Source organism: Embiotoca jacksoni, unplaced genomic scaffold (assembly GCF_022577435.1).
Source record: "Embiotoca jacksoni isolate LCO1_2020_lvr unplaced genomic scaffold, fEmbJac1.0.p SCAF_31, whole genome shotgun sequence".
NCBI classification, from domain to species: domain Eukaryota; kingdom Metazoa; phylum Chordata; class Actinopteri; family Embiotocidae; genus Embiotoca; species Embiotoca jacksoni.
In genome coordinates, this window is record NW_027185383.1 from 4,455,630 (window position 1) to 4,477,558 (window position 21,929).

The 21,929-nt window shown below is 42.7% G+C and overlaps 1 protein-coding gene across 1 annotated transcript in view; it reads right to left on the reverse strand.

The window, feature by feature from the left end:
- c8b (complement component 8, beta polypeptide) overlaps positions 1–21,929 on the reverse strand; it is a 56,530-nt gene that overhangs the window by 4,844 nt on the left and 29,757 nt on the right. The window contains exons 4-16 of the mRNA XM_069164392.1: positions 20,424–20,522; positions 18,514–18,645; positions 17,891–18,010; positions 17,465–17,503; positions 14,486–14,551; positions 12,142–12,201; positions 10,050–10,097; positions 9,640–9,748; positions 6,604–7,245; positions 5,769–5,896; positions 5,323–5,407; positions 1,878–1,962; positions 1,476–1,623 (exon numbers count right to left, since the gene is read on the reverse strand). Coding sequence (XP_069020493.1) covers positions 1,476–1,623; positions 1,878–1,962; positions 5,323–5,407; positions 5,769–5,896; positions 6,604–7,245; positions 9,640–9,748; positions 10,050–10,097; positions 12,142–12,201; positions 14,486–14,551; positions 17,465–17,503; positions 17,891–18,010; positions 18,514–18,645; positions 20,424–20,522 — 1,761 coding nt within the window. The remainder of the gene's footprint in view (positions 1–1,475; positions 1,624–1,877; positions 1,963–5,322; positions 5,408–5,768; positions 5,897–6,603; positions 7,246–9,639; positions 9,749–10,049; positions 10,098–12,141; positions 12,202–14,485; positions 14,552–17,464; positions 17,504–17,890; positions 18,011–18,513; positions 18,646–20,423; positions 20,523–21,929) is intronic.

The following is a 21,929-nucleotide window of genomic DNA, read 5'->3' on the forward strand; positions in this document are numbered from 1 at the left end:
TCTAGATGTCATCTCATTTATGATAACCTGTGAATTTTGGTAGATCAATTTATCTGGCCATAGTTTAGGGGATATAGGATGATAATTTTAGTTCAATGCAGTCTCTAAAACCAGTGTATGTTTATACTTTTGGTAGAAGTGTTCCCCAGTTCAACCCTTAACCCATAACCCACAGTAACCCATGTGATATTAAGTGAATACAGAGCTGGAGAACATGTTTTTCAAGTTCCCATTATGTGGAATGTAGAAATTGGTAACAGGACCCTGGGAGAGCACATATGTTGACGTGAGGAACTAATGAACATAGCACACAGTGAACAGGAACCTGGAAACGGGACCCTGAGTACATGGCACTCTGGGAACATAGGCCTTTGGGAACAGGACCCTGGTAACATAAGATCCTGGGAACATGAGACACTGGGAACAAGAACCCAGGAACAGGAACCTGAGTACATGGGATCATAGTGACATAAGACCTTCGGAAGTCGACAATGAGAAAATAGGGCCATAAGAACATAAGATACTTGGACCATAGAAATTACTCTCTTTTTATTTATTTGCTTGATTGTTCCGGTCGACAGCCTGCAGTCTAACTTACCTGAGCACAGACTGCTAACAGAAAGAAATAGCTATCTTGGCTCTGTTCAAAGGTTGAAAAAAAAAAAAAAAAATCAGCGTTCGGGATGTTTGTTGGTGGCTTTTTTGTTGATTTTACATTCGGACCGAGCAACACTCACTGCTTCCCCTGTATCTAATCTTTGTGTTGAGCCAAGTTAGCTTCCAGCTGGCTGCAGCTTCATTACTGCTCAGAATTGAGAGAAGTACCTTCCACTTATATAACCTTCAGCTGAAAAGTGAACAAAATTTGTAAAAGAACTACTTCAGCTGAAAAGTGAAAAGAAATTGTAAAATAACTACTTCACTCACCTGAATATATTTCTCTTGTCACTCAATAGAGAAAGTAAAGACTGAGGAGCACATTAAGCTGTTGACCACAGATTACATCGTCACAATGGGCCCTGAGGTGAATTCTCATGTCAAATTATGGGTCAACTATACATTTAATTTTCTGTTAAAATGACATGTTGCATCAAAATGAGCACTGAAGCTGTGCTTTTATTATCCAATCAGTATCAGCTGTTGCATCTATGCCTCAATATCAGTGCTTAATCACAGCTATGTGACTATCAGCTGACTGATGGTGTCCAATCACATGCATACCAGTTTCTCTTTATGTGCTATAGATGGTCCTGCTGATTTAACTAATATCCCTGAAGATGTTTATTAATAAGGCACCCTCATTGGTTCCAGGAAGCTACATGATCCATTTGCTATTAATAACCACTTCCTTAAAGTATCTGACTGAATTTCAAACAAAGACACTGATCCATACTGATGGAGCTAACAAACATGTCTATAAACAGTGTATTATTCACAGCACTTCTCCCTAAACTGTCTGCTTTAATCATACTTACTCTCTTTTTCTGGCAGGTGTCACAGCGGGACCAGGAGCTCCACTCTGATAAAACACAGTCCACTGGGTGAACTACCAGCTGATCACCCACTGACCGAGCTCCACGGACAACAGGGTCATCATTACTGGCTGTTGTCACTGCAAATTTACTATCACAAGTAGAAGAAAATCAAACATAGTAAGAGACACTTTGGAAGCAGCGGATTTATGGTTTCTCAAAAGGATATTGCTGTATCATTAACTGATGAAAGAACTGATTTAAATGTGAAATTAGTCGCTTTTAATCTTCGTTTAGAAACTTTATAAGAAAATTACAAGAAGAGCAAATATCAGTTAACATCCATGAAAATTAAACTCCTCCAGCAAATGAAAAAAGTCACATGAATTCAAATAAACCTCCTACCTTAGCAGCACCAAACTGAGAGAAAGGTGGAGTAGACCGCTGTGCAAACTGAGTGCACTCGTCTGGGTCGCCACAGAAAGCATGGCTGTGTGTTATGACTGACTGCGAACCAGGAGAAGACACTGCTCAGCTCTCTGTGTAAACACACACTGATCAATACCGAACTCACTGCTGCCATCAGAGCCGCATGTGGAGCTGAATACTCAACACTGCTGGGATACAGAGCCACACGGCCAGGTGTTGGGGTCTGAGTGGTTTTTACACAGGTTTGGCACAGGCGTCAAGTTTAATTAAACACGATGGAATCTACAGACACGTTTACAAACCGGGATGTCTTTTCAGCTACTCATACATTTTTAATGCATAATCTGTCATCATGAGAGGAATCTGAAAATATATGTATATATTAAAAAAAAAACATGCTTCTGAAAACAGATTGTGGTGGAAAACCACAGTTTTGTAATGAAGTAAATTCCTGATACAGACGCGTGTGTGCTCGAAACATGAGTCATGTTTTTATACTTGTGACTTTTGAACTTTGTTCACCTTCACTGAAGTAGGAATTTACAGAATGACACAATAACATGACTCAGCTGTATTTTACTTCATCAATGAAAGGTGATGCAACACAATTAAACTGTCACTAATATCAATAATAATGTATTTATAATAACCCAATCTGGTATTTCTGATTTAAACACACTAAATTGAGGTTTGTAGAGCTATGTTTGAAAGGGCAGCAGTGGTGGAAAGTAACCATATACTTTGGTTCTGCATTTGAGTATTTTCATTTCATGTTGTATATTTACTTACTTTTCAGACTTTACATTGACAATAAACTGATAAAATACAACACATTTCTCTCTACTTTTTTGCTGTGTGGCCACTTTGGAAAAACATCCGTCTTTGACTCATTTGCTCTTTCAACAAAAGTGATTTCCCCTCTAAACTTCTCACATGGTTTCAATGAAATTACAGTTTCAGGTACCAGAGACGTAAAAGAGGTAAACATCTTCCAATAAGACAAAACTAATACAAAAGCAAAGATGAGAGAAAAGTTCAAAAATGAAAAATAAATTGTGTCGCAAACTCACAGATTTATTTTATGACACTTTGAAGAATGGCTGTCTTCTAGGATGAAAATCACTGAAGAAAACTTAACTGCATAAAAAGTACACAAAAAAACCCTCTAATTATAATGTCCTGATGTCACATCAGTACCAACCTAATACATCAGACACAGACAAGTGTTATCAGCAGAACGGACACCTGATGAGGAGGATTTATTGAAATCTGCCTCTCCATATAAATTAAGATTATTTGTACAACAGTGGTCACATGACTGATGGCATACAGGATTTCTAAAGTATTTGTGTGCGGGGAGGAACCTCTGTTGGCCTTTTTCCGTGATTAATACACAGCAGGTCATCACCAAAATAAAAACCAATGACAAGCGTGGGAATCACATGATATTTTATTTGTGACTGAACAGTGGCATGGGTACAGTGTATGGGTGGGAGAGGGGGGAAGTCATAGACATACAAAAGTCCTTTCTTTCTCTTTTTCATGACAACTCTTAATTCCATAAATAAAATTTACAAAATATTTTGGACTATTTCTCAGTTTTTCTTACACAAGCAGGGGGGGACAGTTACCTCAGAAAGACTCGATTATTGGAAGTCTTAGCAGTTAATAGTGACGTCTGCATTGTTCGTATCATATAAAGTTGCCTGTCTTTTTGATTTTAATTCAGTGGAGCAGACCGACAGTAAGTGCTTTGTTACAACAATGACCTGTTTACTGTAGTACAATGACCTGACAAGAAGAACAGTGACCAGACGAGAAAAATAAAACCTGATAAGGCATCGAGATGCACTCTACTGTCTCGGAGCGTGTGGTTGTTGAGCTGCTTCGTATCAGAAGGAGCTGATTCTGCTGGCTTATTCAAGGAACCAAACAGAGATACCAGAGGCAAATTGTAAACAATGTGACCTCAGCAGTTGTAAATGAAAGCTATCTAAAAGCAAAGAGATGCAGGAAAATCTGCCTCCTATCACTAAAAGTCTGAAACCTTCAGTCGTTTTTTTTTTTATTTTTTTACGGCCCGTTTATTTCTCAAGTTTAAAATGAGTGAGACAGGTACAGCAGGCTATATTTTGAATGTAACACAGATTCACAGTTCATTTCTCACCAACCGAATAGAAGACATTTTCAGAGATTAAAAAAAAAAAGAAAAAAGATGGCTGCAAAAGCGAAACAAACGTCCAGACATCAAAGATGGAGGTGCTGGTAGGGCATTGCTTGAGAGAAACACAGGTAGTTGGCATCCAAGAGGCAGAGCTATCTTATGGCACAGAGGCTCAGGTATGGGGGGAACTGGGAGGATTCTTATTTACAAAATAGATGTTTGGCAAATTTTTGATTTCGACCTTGATGCCTCGGAGTCTTTTTTTTAATATTCGTAACGACTCGTCGTTATCACCAAAGAATTCACAGCTTATAAAATAAGAAAAAAAAGACAAATCTTATTTGATTTGATTTGTTCCAGGCCTAGGAAGAAGCTGCAGAGAACAGTTCTGCTCACAGCTGAGTCCGCTGAATCCACATCTGAGTCTGCTCATGCAAAATTGACGAATCGGTGGAGCAACACGATGAGAACATTTGGCAAATCCACCTGCTGTGCGCAGTCTTTTTGCTGGTGGCAGCTGACAAACTGAAGGTCAACCACATGTACAGTACGACGCTGCTCCTCTTCCCAAAAAAGAATTTGCACCATCAGTGTATCACCGTGTTGTTGTTTTTTTAAAAAAAATCCTCACATCCGTTAGAGAAGGATGTAACCATGTCAAAGATCAAAGGTCACTTCCTGGTTGAAAGGTTATATGATTGGACGATAAAGTCTTGTCGTCATGCTGAGGAGTGCAGTAGAGTACAGTACGTGTGGCCTCTGGAGGAAAGCAGATCCTTGGATAGCCAGCTTATTAGAAGAACTGCCAAAATATCCTTTTAAAAGGTTTGGAAAAAACAAAACAGAACAAGTCTGTGTAATCCAGCTGTGAGAGATGCTGCTGCCGCTCACAGTCTCTCATCTCTCTCTTCTTCTTTTGTCTCATGAGCTTCTGTTTTGGCCTTGAGAGCTTCCTTCCTCTAAAAGACAAACAGCAATAATTTAAAACCCCACTTTTTTTTTTTTTTAGCTGCTGTGTCGCTGCAGTTCTGAATGTGAACACCAGGTGGCAAAGTTGTGCCTTCCTGATGTTCGGATGACGCAGAGGAGGTGTAATGAAAACTAAAACCAAGGCCCTTTTCCAATTGGCAGCAAACCACTCATTCATGAGGAAGAAAGGAGATCTAGATGAAAATACAAAGCTAATGAAGGAACACAGAGAGGAGGCATAAATGTGAAGACAGTGAAATACCCACTCACTGGCTGTTGTTCTCTAGCTGTCTTCCTGTGGACAGGTCTGATCCTGCGGAGGATCAGCAGCTCCACTCGCCACTGGAGAGGCCGACCGTGCAACAACACAGTCCTGAGAGAAAAACTATTTTAAAATCCTCTTCTTAAAGTGTTTATCAAGATAAAGTCGCACTTTTACAGCCAGAACATTTAGGGAAATGACACCAAGGGTAAATTACCTGTAAATATAATTTTACCTTATTATATATGATCTAATCAAGACACTTAAATCATCTTTGACCTTTCCTGTGTAATTGACTTGACATTTTTGTGAGAAAACTGCAACCTGTTTGTGGCCATGCTAATTACATGACATCCTGCTGACAACATGTGACCGTCATGGATTACAGCACCAGTCAGTTGTTAAATCAAATCTATGAATCTTATTGATTGATATGTGGCCCTCAGGGAGGATGAGGGGGGGCGGCGCTCACCAACTGCTCCTCCTTGGCGTTGCTGGCGTTGCCCTTGGGGTCAACAGGGGAGTGATCGGTGGGGGGGTCATCGGCCTGGGGGGGTGGGCAATCTGAGGAGGAGCTCTGCTGCGGGGCCGGAGTGGACGCTGCATCGAGGGGGGAGAGTAAACGTTCAGGAAGGCATTCAGAAAAACATTCATAAGAGCACACGTAGAAAGATTTGAACTGCTCTGTAAATGTTTTGGCATCACGTCAATGACATGAACAAGCTACATCCAGAAGATGTGAGTTTACGTCTAGATCAGGACCTTAATTGCTTTTTTTTTTGTCCTGATTTACTCCACATTCTGCACTCTGTACTATCATAATAAAGCACAACTTACCTCCGGTTACACACATAAGGAGTTTTCTTTTTCGTGAGGTTCAACAGTGTCGAATAAAACACGAGTACAGCTCCGCTAGTAGGTTCATTAGTCTGTACACAACAATGCTCTGAGCTAAATGCTAACAGAAGCATGCTAACATGCGTATAATAATGTTGATAGAGCTCCTCATCTTTATTTAGTGTGTTAGCATGATAATATCTGCTAATTACTGCTTAATATAAAACAAAAATAAGTGGTGGCACTCGAAAAATCTTCAATGATCACTTAAGTGAGTCGTCTTCTGGGGACCGTGAATGTCTGTGCAACATATCATTGCAATGAATCAAACAGATGTTTTAAACTGTGTCGCTTACAAGGCTGATAAAAATGGTTCAACTGAGGGTTTTTAAGCTTTTCATGTAAAGTGGTACAGATGTTTGTTTAATAAGCTGCAGTTGTGAAGGTGGACAGGAAATAAAAACACTTACGAGATTCAGTGGACGGTGATGTGGATGCACCTGGGCTCAAGGTCATCCGAGACAGATCAAGGTCACTACAGCTCCCTTCTTCCTCCTGGGTCGCAGCAGCTGGAGGTGGCAGCAGCTGACTGCACACCAGTGTGTCCGGTACACTCATGAGGCCCGGGGTGCCACACCTGCTCACCGCTGCTGACACAGCTCCGCTCCCCACGCCCGCGGCTCCCGACGTAGAGGGGCCCTCGCCCGCATCGGAGTCCACGCCGAGGCCTTCTTTCCCCAGGCTGAGCTGCCTCTGGAGCAGGGTAGAGTCGGCCACGTGCTGGGGGCTGGTGATGGCCGAGGAGGGGGCAGATAGGTCGCAGGCTTGGGGGCACATGGTGGTTATGGGTACCAGGCCTTGGAGCATGGCGGCTGGGATGGCGTGGCCCCCCACGCCCACCGTCTGGGCCGGCATGTAGGCCGCCATGGCTGCCCACTGCTGCTGAGTGGCGGGGAAAATGTTGGCCTGGCTCCAGATGACAGGCTGACCGCCAGGGAGGACCTGAGCCACCTGGAGGGGCCCCTGCACGGGGAAGGCCAGAGTCTGAGCCTGGCCAGGAAACGGCTGCTGAGCCCACTGAGCCGCCTGCACGGGGCCCATGGTCATATAACCTGCAAGAAAAACAGGGGGAGGAGGACGAAGAAAGATAGGAAATGGTTAAAGGGTATTCAGAAAGGAAAGGGAAGTGAAGATTATCATCATAATCACAGAATACATTTTGTCTTCAATATGTAGATTTTCAAAATTACAGCATGTTCCTCTATTAATACTTCAACATTGTCTAACAATGAAGGCTATTTATGCTGCCTTCAAAAGGAAAAAAGTCAAATCAAGTCAATTTGATCAACATAGCACATTTAAAGTGCTGCACAACATCAAACAAAGACTTGAAACATTGAAGCCAAGAAAGACCAAATAAACATTAAAACAAACAAATACTACATTAATTAAAAGCAATAATAAACCAGAACAACAAGGATATAAAAGAGCACTGCAAAGCTTAAAATAAATTAAATTAAATTGGGCCTCATCTGGAAATGCGAAAGAAAATAAATATGTTTTAATCGAGATTTAATTACTAGTAATGAAGCTGACGACCTGATCTGGAGGGGCACGCTGCTCCAAAGCTTTGGAGCTGACTCTCCCAGTCAGATGTATGAGGGCCAATCTGGATCTACAACTGTAGGAACTACTAAAAGCTGCTGGTCCAATGACCTGAACAAAGCGACGAGGTGCGTAGGGGTGTAAAAGGTCAGACAGATAAGATGAAGCTGCTCCATTTATACTCAAACAGTAACATTTTAAAATGAATCTAAGCACGTAGCCATTGTAAGGATGCCAGGCAGGAGTCTTGTTGCAGCTTTCTGAACCAACTGCAACCAGGATATGAGTGTCCAACTTACTAAGAATTGCAAAAAGTCCAACCTTTAAGTAATAAACGTATGAATGACCTTTACCAGGTCTGTAAAAAAAAAAAAAAAGGAAGGGCCTGACCTTAGCGCTGAAACTCTGGTGATAGAAACTGGCTTTGACAACAGATTGAATCTGCTGTTATTTAAAACAGGAATCAAGCGTAACACCCAAGTTCTTTACATGAGCTTTACAGTAGCCTTCCATAGAATTGAGACAGGACAAAATATTATCAGGTTAGGGTTAGGGTAGGTGACAGGGATTGAGCTGCAAAATCACTGTTTTATCTTCATTGAAAAAAATTTGAGGAAGTCAAATTTTGGTGGATTTAAAGAGGGAATTCTTTTACTTGTACATTGTTAGATTTAGCTGAGAGATGCGGTGTATGGTTCCCCGTCTATTAAATAAAAACTCCACAGCGGAGGCACCATAGATTGTCCCATTCATTCTTTTCTCACTATTTATTGTAATGCAGCTGCACGCAGTTGTTTTGAAAAGGCTTCATTGCTGCAGCGCTCCAAGACAATAACTGAGATTTACATCTGTTGCTAGAGAACAATGAACCTCATGCAAGAAGTGCTTGTAGAACAGATTTGTTCTTGAGTGGTACACACAATGGGAGTGATTTAAGAGAATGTCTGCCATTTACCATTTTCCGAGTAATTTTCTCTTAGTTACAAATGAGTGGTACAGATCTGACGTATGAGTCATGTACATGTAGTCTGCTTCTCTCCACAAGGGGAAAAAAAACCCACTCATTTAATCTGAAATAATTACACCTAAATCTAAATGAAATTGGATTTGGAAATTGGAAATATAATACAGAAAATAACCATTATAAATCATATAACTAGGAAAAAACTTAGTAAATTGACCTCACTTGTTGTCTTTTCATCCACAATACCTGAAGTTCTGCAGTGTGATTGTTTTTCCTTGTGACCTTTTAGTGAATGAAAGTTGCCCCAAAAACAAAGCTGAACAGGTATGAGATAATTTCATGGCTGTAGATTATGCTAATGATGATTTTTCACAAACGCGTACGTCCTCATGAACAGCCAGCACTCATCAGGCTGAAACGAGACATCTACGACCAGTTAGAATCCAACTGGGAACACCGGCGTGAGCCACAGTAAAATGGGTGTGGAGTGTAAGACTACAACAATGTTGGAGCATGATGAGGGCCCATCGACTTCATAAACGGGATTATATCGGACGGACACATCGTGAAGAGGATGAGGTGGATTTAAAAAGATCCTTCAGCAAGCTGCTGTTTTTAAATGTCGCTGGAACGTTCTTGAACGTTCTTGGAAAAACCACAATGTCAGGTGTTTTATGAGAATATGTAAAACATCACTCTACGGCTTCTTTTCTCAGGTTTACAGCCTTCATAAGACTGCTGCTCAGTATGTGGTCCTTATAAAACTCAGATAAACCCACATACTGCAAAATATTGGCAACGTTTTCCACAAACTGAACATCAAAGCAAAACATCCCCAACAGCAGTTTTTTTTTCTTCTCTCTCTCTCTCACCCCCCCTCTTTTATGTTTTGTATTGTGGAAAAGAAGATGCAGCGTTTCAGTCTACAGGAGCTCACCTGACGGCACGGAGGTGGGGCTGAAGGGGGCGTACAACTCGGCGGGATTGTGCTGCTGCTGGCGGCTGCTCCTGCTCGGGTCCAGTGTGTTGGCAGGTGACGGGGGCATCTGGGAGGAAATGCACACGCACACACACACACGCACACACACACACACACACACACACACACACACACACACACACACACACACACACACACACACACGCACACACAAACGCACATGCACAGGTGTCACCCCTATCAAAGTCAGCTAAAAGTCACTCGGCTGCACATTATCGCTGATCTGCTCAACATATTCAGGTAATTTAAACTTCTGCGAATGTTCTAATGAAATGACCAGATTGAACAGTAATGGGATATCTCCACACACTTTGAAGAGGGTTTTGGTTTTGTGTGATTTTACTCACCGAGGGAGGAGTGGACATGTCGCCGAAAAGATCAAAGTGGTTGATATTCTGTGAGCCGCACCAAGCGACGAGGGAGAGAGAGAGACAGAGTCCGGTGACACACCACGACAAGGAGACTTGCACAGTCATGAAACCTCAAATTCATCTCCAAATAGGGCATGGTGGTTGCATGGGTGGGTAGGTGCGGGGAGTGGAATCTATTCACAGACGCAGTTTGTGCTGTGGACGGCGAGAAAACAACTATCCCCTCGTTTCATTATCAGAAAATGGATCTAAAATGAATCTCGCTATAATTGAGTGGGTAAAAGGCTATTTAGTCCCATAAAACAGACTCTGATTAGATATTCTTAAGTCTGCCAATCAAGAGCGGGCCCCTGCGAGACCCGGGGCCGCTTTGTCATGCTAATTTTGCTCCGTGAGCACGTATATACACAGAGGAGTGTGTTTATTTCATCAAACGAATGAATGAAGAAGCTCCTGAAAAACCACCCAACCGGGACAATGAGGCCACCTCACCCTATAGGCAGACGTGACCCCCGCTCTCGTCCCCTCTGTCCTCCAATCACTACTTTAAAAGGAGACGGGACGCGGCTATGGAAGAACACTATGGGATGGCTAAGTTGCATGAAATGTCACTGGGGCCATGCACAAGCAGACAATGAATCACCGTAAAGGCACCAAAAAAAAAAAAAAAAAAAAGCACACAGAAGACACACAGGATTCGCATGCAATGAAAAACAAACAAACAAACAAACAAAAAAAACACAACGTAATCAAACGAAGAAAGAAAGAAAAAAGGGAGGAATCGCAGCAATCGGTGTTGCTGCTGACAGTGTGTTTATGTCCTCTTTGAATAAGCCGGGACATAACGGATCGTGCAGTTTGCACGCCACTTTGAAACCATTGAGGGGCACAGAATGAGTCCGATTTTTTTTTGGAGAAAGAAGGTAAACATTTGTACACAGAGGTCGCTCCCTGCAGGCACTGACACACATCAGGGGAGCTTGAGGCTCTCAAAAAGCTCCAACTGAATGAACAGACAAGCAGTAACACTTAGAGATATGGAAGCGCTGCTACTTATACTGACATGGGCTGTTTAAGTGAGATAACAACCGGGGCCGGGACAGTTTATCTGTTTGATATGCCGGGCAACAAGCGCACAAACTGTAGTAGGGAAGTAGTAGGGAAGCACTTTGCTGCGGCTGTTTTCAAAAAAAAAGTTTGCGTGGAAATCCTGAATGTTTGGCAGAATAGGCTTGAATAAATGTTTTTTTTTTTTTATAAAGCGATTTGAGAGATGTAACAGCGTGGTCACTGCATGGTGGTGAAAAACTCATAAAACCTACCAGGATGAGATGAGATATATTTTCAGTTGTGATGAAAAAAGGAGGGAGGAGGACTTAAAAAAAAAAAAAAAAAAGCTTCTTTTTTTTCCGGTCAAGTCAATCCACTGTAGAAAAACGTGTTGCTATTCGTTGAGGTCCAGCTTTTATGAGTGTTCGGTGGCCCTGATCGTATGTAGCTGTGACTACACTGCATGCAGCTCCACCCGACACCCACCCCCCGCCTACAAACCTCTCATCCTCATCCTCTGAGGAAGATGGAACAGACACCCCTTTTTATTTATCCAGGCGGTCCACTGTGGCAGTCAGATGGGACCGGCAAAACAGACTTTTGTGTCTCCGCCATCTGGTCACAACATGCATCAGGTTCCGCACAGGATTGGATTTTGGATACGAAAGCCTGCCTCTCTAATGTTCTGTGAAATTGCTGACATGTCTGACTTTGGTCAACCAATCAATTAGTCTTAACTCTTCAAGGAGGCCAATCTAGCCGTGTTTCATCATCATCATCATCCTCACAGAGAGCGGATACAGACAGAGTCTGACTTGTCCTTGGCTCCGTATGTGTGTTTTAGAGGTTGTCGGCTGTAATGTATTGCTAAATAAAGCCATCAAATACAGTCGAGCAAAAATATTGCAAATGGACGCTGTCAAAGGGGGCTCAAGGCACTTCCTTCAAGAGGGTCTTAAAGAGAGGTTTGCAGGTAGAAGAGTAAAGAAAGAAATAATACAAAATAAAAAACACCTACAGTCATGAAATGGCGTTTGGGGACATCATAGATCCCTTCCTTCTGCTGACTGGTTGGGACCTGCATTGGATCGGAGGTCGATTCAAATGTAAGTAACAGAGCAACACCTTTTAAAAAAAAATAATTTTCCACTGGCCGGGTATTTAAAAAGAGGAACTTACAATAACTGAAACATGTCCATTAAAATAGAAGAAGCTCACTAAATTGATTTCTAGCTGGGCCATTTTTTTTTTTTTAAGTAATTTAATTTTTTTAGCACAGTGGGATTACGCAAATCGTACAGTTGTTCTGCTCAATCAATTCTGCTTAAATCAATATTGATTGCAAACGAGGCTTGAAGAAGGTGCATACTGGTTCTGTGAGTATTAAGAAAGCTGATTAATATTCTGCAACAGTACGTCTCAACAGGTTCAGTCTGATGATACGAAAAAATACCTCAGCTCTTTTTTAAAATTTTTTTATTTATTTCTCTCTCAGTTATCCGAACTATCTGTTGCTGTTAACCTCGCTGCCTGTCTCTCCCATCGCTCCCTCGACTGGTTAACTTTCGGTTACGTTTTCCCCTAGTCTATTGATCTTGTTTCACTCTGAGATCAAATGGCATGGCAAGTGATTAATCTCTCTCTCTCTTTTTCTCTCTCTTCTCATCTTTCATCTTCAGAGGAAGGCAAGATACAGGGAGGCAAAAAGAGGAGGAGGAGAAGAGAGAGGGGTGAGAGTGGGGGGGGGGGGGGATTAAACCATAAGATAGGTCCCTGGAGTCCTAGCTGGTCCTTCAAATAGTTTAAAACCAAAATGTCATGGTATTGGATGTATAAAGGGAGCATGGTGTACAGGCTGTGGGTAAACTAAACAACTGACCTTGACTCTGATGAGGCTCTTTTAGACATTGTATGAAATCATTTTAAAAACATACCTGCTACTACCTTTTTCATTTCAGGATCTTTACATTTATAAATGTCGAAAATTTCATGAAATCAAATCACCTTTTTTAATCCTATTTATAATCTTGATTTTTAGTATTTGCCATTGAATGCCTTTTACAGTCCATAATTATCATTTACTACTGGATTAATTTGCCTCCAAACGCACAAAGTATCCAAAAGAAATGATGCACGCGCATAGTCCAGTGTCATTTTTCCTCATTAACATCATCCTCATTGTTTATTGTTTACTCTTAGAAGCAGTGTTCGCTCTGTATTTGCTCACGGCTCGAACTGAACGGAGCCGCTGCTGCATCAAAAGCTTTTATTGTGGAGAAGCCGGAGGAAATGCAACTGATACGGCACAGAGGTAACCATGATCATTAATCAAAAATGCCTTATTATCATTTTTACATGTTTGATAATGAAACATTTTAAAGGTCCCATATTTCATACTTTTCCAGTGTTACATTGGCAGTCTTGATGTCCATAAGAAGAAATGTTTTTGCCTTTAAGAGCCAAAAAACATCACAATGTAGGTTTATATCTTCTCTAAGTTTGTCTCTGGAGCTCTACCAAGAACAAACTGGTTTGTGTCTGTGTCTTTATGGACATTGATATGAAGTATCCTCTCTTCTGATTGGCTGACTCTTTTTTTAAGCAGGCTAACTAAGGGTTCTTTGGTCTTATAGCTTGCTAGCGCTGCAATGCAATGGATTCTTAGCGTTTCCTTCCACATAAAAGGTCGGGCAGTGTTCCCTGCTGAGGGTGGACACATGACACCAACATGAGTTTGTGACATCTCAAACTTACTGACGTCCAAACGGCTCATTCAAACAGCACAGTTGTTGAATACCTGTTGTGTGCCTTTCTTTGAGGAATGAGCGCTTTGACAATTTCATATATGTATGTATATATATATATATATATATATACACATACCTAGAACTGCTTTATAACAAAAAAAAGTCAAGGAAATCTAAAGCTATATAATATTGGACCTTTAACAATTGCAGGCAATATCAAAAACGATGTGAGTTTGGAAACAAGATACTCCAATAGCTCTTTTCTGACACAGTAGTTTGCTGCTGTACATCACTGGCTCTTACCACGGTAACCGTGGGAATTGCAACATCAACCAACTGAAATTTTAAGGATGACAACTTTAACATCAACTGAATCCCTCTCACAGCTTCTTTTCGTTCTTACTTTAATGGCTTTTGATCTTCAGCAACATTAGTTTGATCCACATTCTCTAAAACTTCACTGAAATCATTTCCGCCCCAAAAACACGAAAATCAAATCTGCACTTCTTTAAAAAAGCGGTATAAAGCCATACTGTTAGTACTGTTGCGTTTGTCATCTATCACAGGGTATGAAGAAGGAGAAAAAAAAAGGGGGGGCAATGCTTGTCTTTGTACCTGATAAACGCTCTCCTCTGATTGGGGGCCACGGAGGGGTTCGTGTCCAGCCTCAAACACTATGTACTACAGAACAGAAGTAGTGGGCAAGGCGTAGAGGTGCAGAGAATAATGAGATGGAAGCGAGAGAGACAGCGAGAGACAGAGAGAGAGAGAGAGAGAGGAGAGAGAAAGAGGAGAGAGAGAGAGGAGAGAGAGAGAGGAGAGAGAAAGAGCGAGTGAGAGAGTGGGTATAAAACAGGGTGACAGAGTGAAACATGACGAGAATAAATGAAAGCACAAGGGAGTGAGGATGGCGTCAAGTGGGAAGCGAAATGAGATCAGGAATATGAAGGGTGCAAAAAAAATGGGGCACGGGAAAGAAGAATGGGGAAGATGAAAAGAGAAAGAAAAAAAGATTGAGGTGGGAAGAGGAAAGAGCACAAGTATAACAGGTCAGGCAATAGTTCAAGGCAATGTGGAGGTCTTAGCTGGAGGACTCCCTTCAACCTCAGCAATGTGATGCTCCAACCTCTCTGGGAGAAAATCGACCGTCAGGTCAGAATATCTGCTTGAGATCCTTGAGTGAAGTTCTTCAAATCTGTCATTATCTCCTTTGGAATAGATGTAAAAAAAAGAAGCCTTTATGGATCTCAAACTAAAAGAATAGTTTGACATTTTGGGAGATGCGGTTAGTTGCTGTTTTGTTCAGAGTAAGATGAGAAGATTGCTAACTTTCTCACATCTGGAAGGTTTTTAGCTGAAGCTAAAATTCAGCTCAAACTAGCCGCTGGTTAGCTTTGTTTAGCAGACAGAGCAGAGACAAACATCTGGCCTGGCAACACAATTCCTGTAAAGGCTCACTAATCGTATTTGGTTTCTTCACAATTCACCATTTTACAGGTGACGCGCTGGTCGATTTCGCAGGAAATAAGCAGGCACTCCTTTTTGCATTTTGCATTTTCTAGGGACTGAACCAGGGGTGTCAAACATACGGCCCGCGGGCCGGATCCGGCCCGCCAGGGGGTCCAGCTCGGCCCGCCGGATGACTTTGCTAAGTGTGAAAATTACAGAAAGACATAAATTGTATTTCTATGAGAATATGGAGGTTTATGAGTACAAACGTTTTGTTATTTTTTTTTTTAATCGATCCAGTAATTGCTTCAAAAACAGCGTAAATGTGACGTCTGCTCCGGAGGGAGAAGCGCTCGCTGCTCGTTTTGTGACGCGTTTGACGTCAAACGCGTCACAAAGCGAGGGAATCTGCAGAGGAGAGCCGGGGCAGATAAACAGTGGGCTGATGTCTGAGTTTTTGGTCTTTATGTTTCTAGTTTATTGTAGAAAGACCTTAAAACAGGGTTTATCATACAAAAAACTTCACCAATGATTTAAACAAAGAGAAATATTGTCGTTATGTCTGCGTTATTATGCTATGATTTTACTGGTCTGGCCCACTTGAGATCAAAGTGGGCTGTATGTGGCCCCTTAACTAAAATGAGTTTGACACCCCTGGACTAAACAAACAATATTTAACATATAAATCCTATAAATGGGCACGCTTTAGAGGGCCTCGTAGGCTGATTTTGATACCTCTGAACGGAGCCAGGCTTGCTGGTTCTTTGTGCTACGCTAAGCTAATTGGCTTCTGCCTGCAGCTATAAATTTCAACCTGCAGTGCTGAACTTTTGTCGCCCCCTTCTGGCAGAGAGAGTAATTACAAAAAAAAACCATGTATTTAAAAAATACCAGCTGGTCCAGGAGCAGTAACATAAAATATGTGCTCTCAATCCCTTTTCTCCTGCCAACGCTCTCCAAAGAGGCAAAGCTACACCAACGACTGTCTGTGTTTGTGCTTGTCGTCAAACACTTTTTACATTTTGACACTAATCCTGAACACCAAGGTTCTTCGTATCGTTAGCCATTAGCCTTAGCATCCATTCCTTGGACACTGAATAGGTTTTCCCGCCATAGTCTTAGCCGCTTGGAGCAGACACCTTTCTGTCACTACAGTTGCAACCGTTGTTCCCTCCTCCCCCATCAGCTCCAGCAAAACAATCATTGGTGGATGATGTCAAAAGCATCACTACTGGGTGCTAGCGCGGGAATGTCTCACCAGACATCAGATTTAAAATCTCAGTATACTGTAAAGTACAGAGAGATTTATCTGGTAATAATTAGTTTAATCAGCACTGTGTCAACCTGTTTGGCTTGCATGCAACGGACATTCAATTATATGTAAAAGCCCTGAATTATAGCTTTAACATACACACGTGAGAGTGGTGTTGAACTTCTCATCTAACTCCCCGCAAAAAAAGAAAATAAGTGCATTTCCCAAAATGTCAACCTATTCCTTTAAGATTCTGGCCACAGTCTGTAGTTTTGTCAACCAACATCAACATAAATTGAAAAAGCTGCAAATGGAATGACTTCATGTAAAAACACACTTCAAGAGCAAAGAACAGAGGTGGTCTGGGAGGTGGTTGGACGTACCACTGAACATAGCATTCAGAGTAAGAGTTAGTGTTGTCTGTATTCAGTGTGAGCAAACACAGATAAAGAAAAAAAAAAAAATCATGTTCAGCCAAATAAATGCACGGGGGGGGGGGCAAAACGGGGGGAGGAGGGTGGGGGGGGGGGGGGTGACAACCAGTCAGGGGTGTGTGTGTGGCGGGGGTGGGGGAGGAGGGCATGTCTTTGGAAGAAATCGGAACATTGACACAGATCAACTTAAAAAATATGGTTTTACAACACTGCACTGGCAAATGGGAGTTGAATGGTTGAACAAAACTGTCCACTAGGATGGTCTACTGTGTATTACTGGAATGGTGCAATATTATGAATCATTAATTCAAGCGGATCAGTAGATGGAGAAGATATAGAAATTAAGGATTAATTTTTTTTGTTTTGTTTTGATTCCAAGCTTTAAGAGTGAAAACAGCACCAGTGAAGCTAGAAAAGCATCAAAGTCAGCAGCGTTTCGCTCCTGCCCTACGGACCTACCTGGTAAACTGGATCGTCCACTTCGTCTTCCAGGATGGTCTGTGTTAGTGGGACAGAAGGCAGATGACACATTTTGTTTTGACACAATTACTACTGACAGTTTTTTGTTTTTTTTAATCAAACAGTAATTTGGTTTATGACAGACACAGCAACACATGTTTCCTAGCAGACAGATCTGACTGCAGTAAAAAAAAATACAAACCTGTTGCCTTTCCGTTATATTTACATATTCAGCACAGGAATCAATGGTACAAACAAACACAGAATGCAATGCACTTCAGAGGAAGTTTCAAAGTGTTAAGATATCTGTCGCGTGAATGAATGGCCCGCTCAGTTATAACGTGTGATCTCGCCTCCGAATGGAAAATGAAACTGAGAAGAGAAGAAAGAAAAAAAAAAGCTCAGAATTGGTTCAGAGAGTCCTACCTGGTAGACCGCCTGCTCACACTGTTTGTCCTTCTGGGCCTTCTTCTCCATCTCCTCCCGCTGCTTAATGTCGTAGATGAGCGTGAAGAGGTCGCGTAGGTCGATGATGAGAGGCTCCGCCTGCATGAGATGAGTGGAAAGTGAGGAAAGAGGATGTGGATGGTGAGTGATCGAAGTGTTACCACACGTTTTTTATTCGTCCCCAGTTTTTGAATGGAAAAGGTTTGAGTCATAATATGACATGAATCAGATCTAAAACAGTTAACAAACTGCCAGTGGAAACACAATTAAAGATAAGGTCATTCGTATCAGTTTCTGTCGTCTGTTCTCTGTGTGCCATGAAGAGTGGAGCTTCACCCTGCCTGTCCTCCCAAAGACACAGAGCAGAGCAGACACAGGTGATGGAGAGTGAGGGGAGACTGTTCACTCGTTAATTGATCACGCACATAGCGTCGTTCTCTTGGACAGGTTAAAAAAAAAAAAGATAAATAAAAAATGCTGAAATGGATCGCCAAATATACCTGGGCGGGCCCAAGTAAAGTCTATGTGTGGGACATGCTGCATATTGTCCTTCAGCGAGCTACTGACTTTAAACAAATGCAGCAGAGTGGAGAAGTACTTACAGACTGTGCAGTCTTGATGGCCACAAACTTGTGGTGGCCCTCCTTCCCGCAGACATAGCCGAAGGCGCGGTGGTCCCTGGTGTCCTTGGCGATGTAGCTGATCTCGTGGACGGAGTGTTGATGCAGGAGCACCTGGGAGGCAGAAAGGTGGAGGTGTTGAAATGCTTCGTCTACTTGTGCAGTATGTCTTCTTCTCATTGAGGATGCAGAATATAAAACGTGATGTTGTTTGATTTAAAATTCTACCTTTTTTTTTTAATTCTTTTTTTTTTAAACGAGGCACAGTACTGTACTCTGTATTGACAGACAAAGTAGGTCAAACCTACTTTAAACATCTTTGTATATTGTTGAACCAAAGGCAGCCAACCAACACGGTGAGCCTGAAAGTCTCTGACAGGGAGGGAGAAGACTCAAGCGTGCTCAAATTACACAGTATAGTGGATACTATAGTCACTATAGGGGCGGGTAGTCTGTCAATGAGGATTTAAATCCAGTCGCATGACTTGTATGTTGTGCTCTTGTTTGATAACAGCAGGGTTTAAGAGGCTGTGATTGTTCATTCAGAAACACCAAATATTCATTATACTCCCATTTTCTGAATAAACTTCATGTTGGTGACAGGAAACACACCCATATATATGCACAGAGTAATTCAGCTGTCATTTAGGCACAGCCACCTGCCGCTCCTCTATTAGCAGAGATAAGCTCGAGCACCGGGGAGGAGCTCCATTTGAATATTAGCTGATATTCAGCGGGGAGTGTCGCGGGTAACGCCTCGGATTAATGCAAAATACAAAACTAATATGACTAGTCTACTCGATTCAGCAGAGAATCATGTCAGCTTTACATAAAGTATTTCCATCCAAATGCTCGCTGATGCCCGCCTGTGCTGGAGTGATCCCCATTTCCGACGAAATAACTCAAGAGGAATATTAAGTGTGGAGTATTATTTACTGCTAGTAATCAGTAAATAAAATGAAGAGCATTAGGGGGCATGATTTCCAAAACAATAAATGAGCTTGTCAAAAGCTGGTGAGCTGCGAGGTCGAGGCGGGAGGCTTAATGTTCTTTTTCATTACAGGCGAAAGACGCATCACTATCACCATCAGTCACATTGAAAAGAGATATTATCAAAAAACGGGTGCTTTTTTGGGGGGTGGTGGTTGGTGGTCGGGTGGAGGGGGGGGGGTCGGCAGCCACGGGACAAACGCTGTTGCATAATTATCAGTTTAGCACTAACGACAGCTGAGGTGGAGCCGTGGTGTAATTAACATTAGCTGCAATGATCATTAAGGGGCGGAACTGAGTGCTAATTATCGGTTAGCGCTGATGAGCGGAGTGGGCCTATCTAGCCAGCGCTGAGTCGCAGGACGGGGGCGAAGCCGAGGCCCCTCGATCATCCTGTAATGGAACAGCAGGCCCTCGGAGTCCGCCAGGGGGACGGAAGCCAGGACGGAGGCAGAGAAACAGCCCTTCTCATAGCATCACCATAACATCGCTCACTGCACCATCATTAGCAGACAGACAGGGCCTGAGTGATCTTAAGTAGGTCCTGCAGCAAACCCTAATTGTGCCACGGTGTATGTTAAACCACTTGACTCAGGGTCAAATATGAAATGCAAGACTTGTAATCTAATGCTGTCAAGATTCATTTTTATGAGCTGAAGGGCAAGCGGAAAGCATGTTTGAGCTTATATTCATATTTGGAGAGCATGTTGATTATTGGTAAATGCAGTGATGGTGAAGTGTGCAGGTGTGTGAACCATGCAAAGATGGCGGGTCCCCAGCAGCCACCGTGAACCGAGGCGTGCGAGCGTCTGCCCTCTGGATGTCCTGTCCTACACTGTAGGTTCACGGTGCAGCAGCTGGCACCGAGGCCTTGTGGTGCAGTAGCCCCCCCACCCACTCACCCCTGATCTTTCGCAGTAAATCTTGATCCCGCCGAACGAGACCGTCAAGAAGACTCTCTGCTTGTGCTCTCCTTTGGAACGTGCCGAGGAAGCCATTCCCTGCAGGAGATTAAAGGAAACGACATGAGGAGATGAAAGGATATGAGCTCACCGTGGAAGACAGAGAGCCTTCTTCCCTTCCGACTCAGGTGAGTGTGACTGTGGGAGATGGAGGAGGAGGAGGAGGGGGGGGGGGGGGTTGTGGATGGGATAGTGTGAGTGGGGTGGGAGGGGGCAGATTGAGTGTAGGGTGACAGCAGTTACATAAGGTGTGATAGGACAGGATGTTCTTTCATGTGCCGTTTCTTAAATCTTCGCTCTCACTGGAATTCACACGTTGCCTTGTGCAGCGAGTCTTATTACTATTGCTGCCTTTCATTTTTTTTTTCCCCCTCCCCAAGCACCTTTTTTCTTGAAGTAGGTCTACTGCACTTCAACGTGACAATACACCAGCGCGATGCTAACAACAATAAGGTGAGATTTGCTGACAGAATGGATCACGGTGCTGACCGACACTTGCTCGCTCCGGCAATTGCTGACTGAACAACCAATCCGGCCTTTGAAGTAAGATTTTTCCCATGGATCTCAGCAGCTTCTCCTTTTTTTTTTCTTACGTACTCAACCCTGATAAAGAAAACAATTAAAATTTTCCACCGTGTTCCATTTGTTGCGACCTGTGTGCTTGACATGTCTTTCATAGAACGATGCCTGAGAGGAAAAAAAGAAAAAAAAAAAGAAGAGAGAAGAAGGGGGAAGAGGAGATAAGAGAAGAAAGACTCACCGTCAGTGCTGAATGTGTCTGACAAAAACTGCAGGCCCCGCTTTGATAACAAGTGGTCGACCTCCTCAGTACATCAGACCACTTTCTCATCACAATTTTTTCTTTTAAAGCCAAGCTAATATCTTAATCCCAGGTCGCTATGAATTGAAATTAATCACCAGCAAGCTGAAGAATAAATTCTCCATCCAAGCGTTAACCACAGATTTATATTCAGGTGGGAAAAGGAGGAGCTGGACGGGTAAAGGTGGACGGTAGAGGTAAAGAGAGAAGCATAAAGAGCAGAACAAATAAAAGGATAAGAAATAGATGAAGTAAGTGAGAAAGAGGCAGGCGGGCATAAGAGTTGATGGGTGTTGTCAGTCAGCCATCGGCTTCTCCATTTGGTGGATTAGTCCTCAAGGCAGCGAGAGGCAGCTCAATAGAGACCCGTCCCCTCCTCTACCCCCTGTCCATATAATAGCAGGTCTGTATCGACTGCTCCATTGACTGTAAATAGCTGGTAGCTGGTGACTACTGGAGTAATATGGCGGGCAGCCCTGGAACGTCGGATCCAGGCAGCAAAAAATGTTGTTTTATTGGACATATCGCTTGGAATGGATCCGGGCGATGAGAGGTTTTGCCTTCTGGCTATACTGCTTCCCCTGTGGGGCTTCCCACTCATTTAAGCTCCAGCAGAGTCAGTGAGA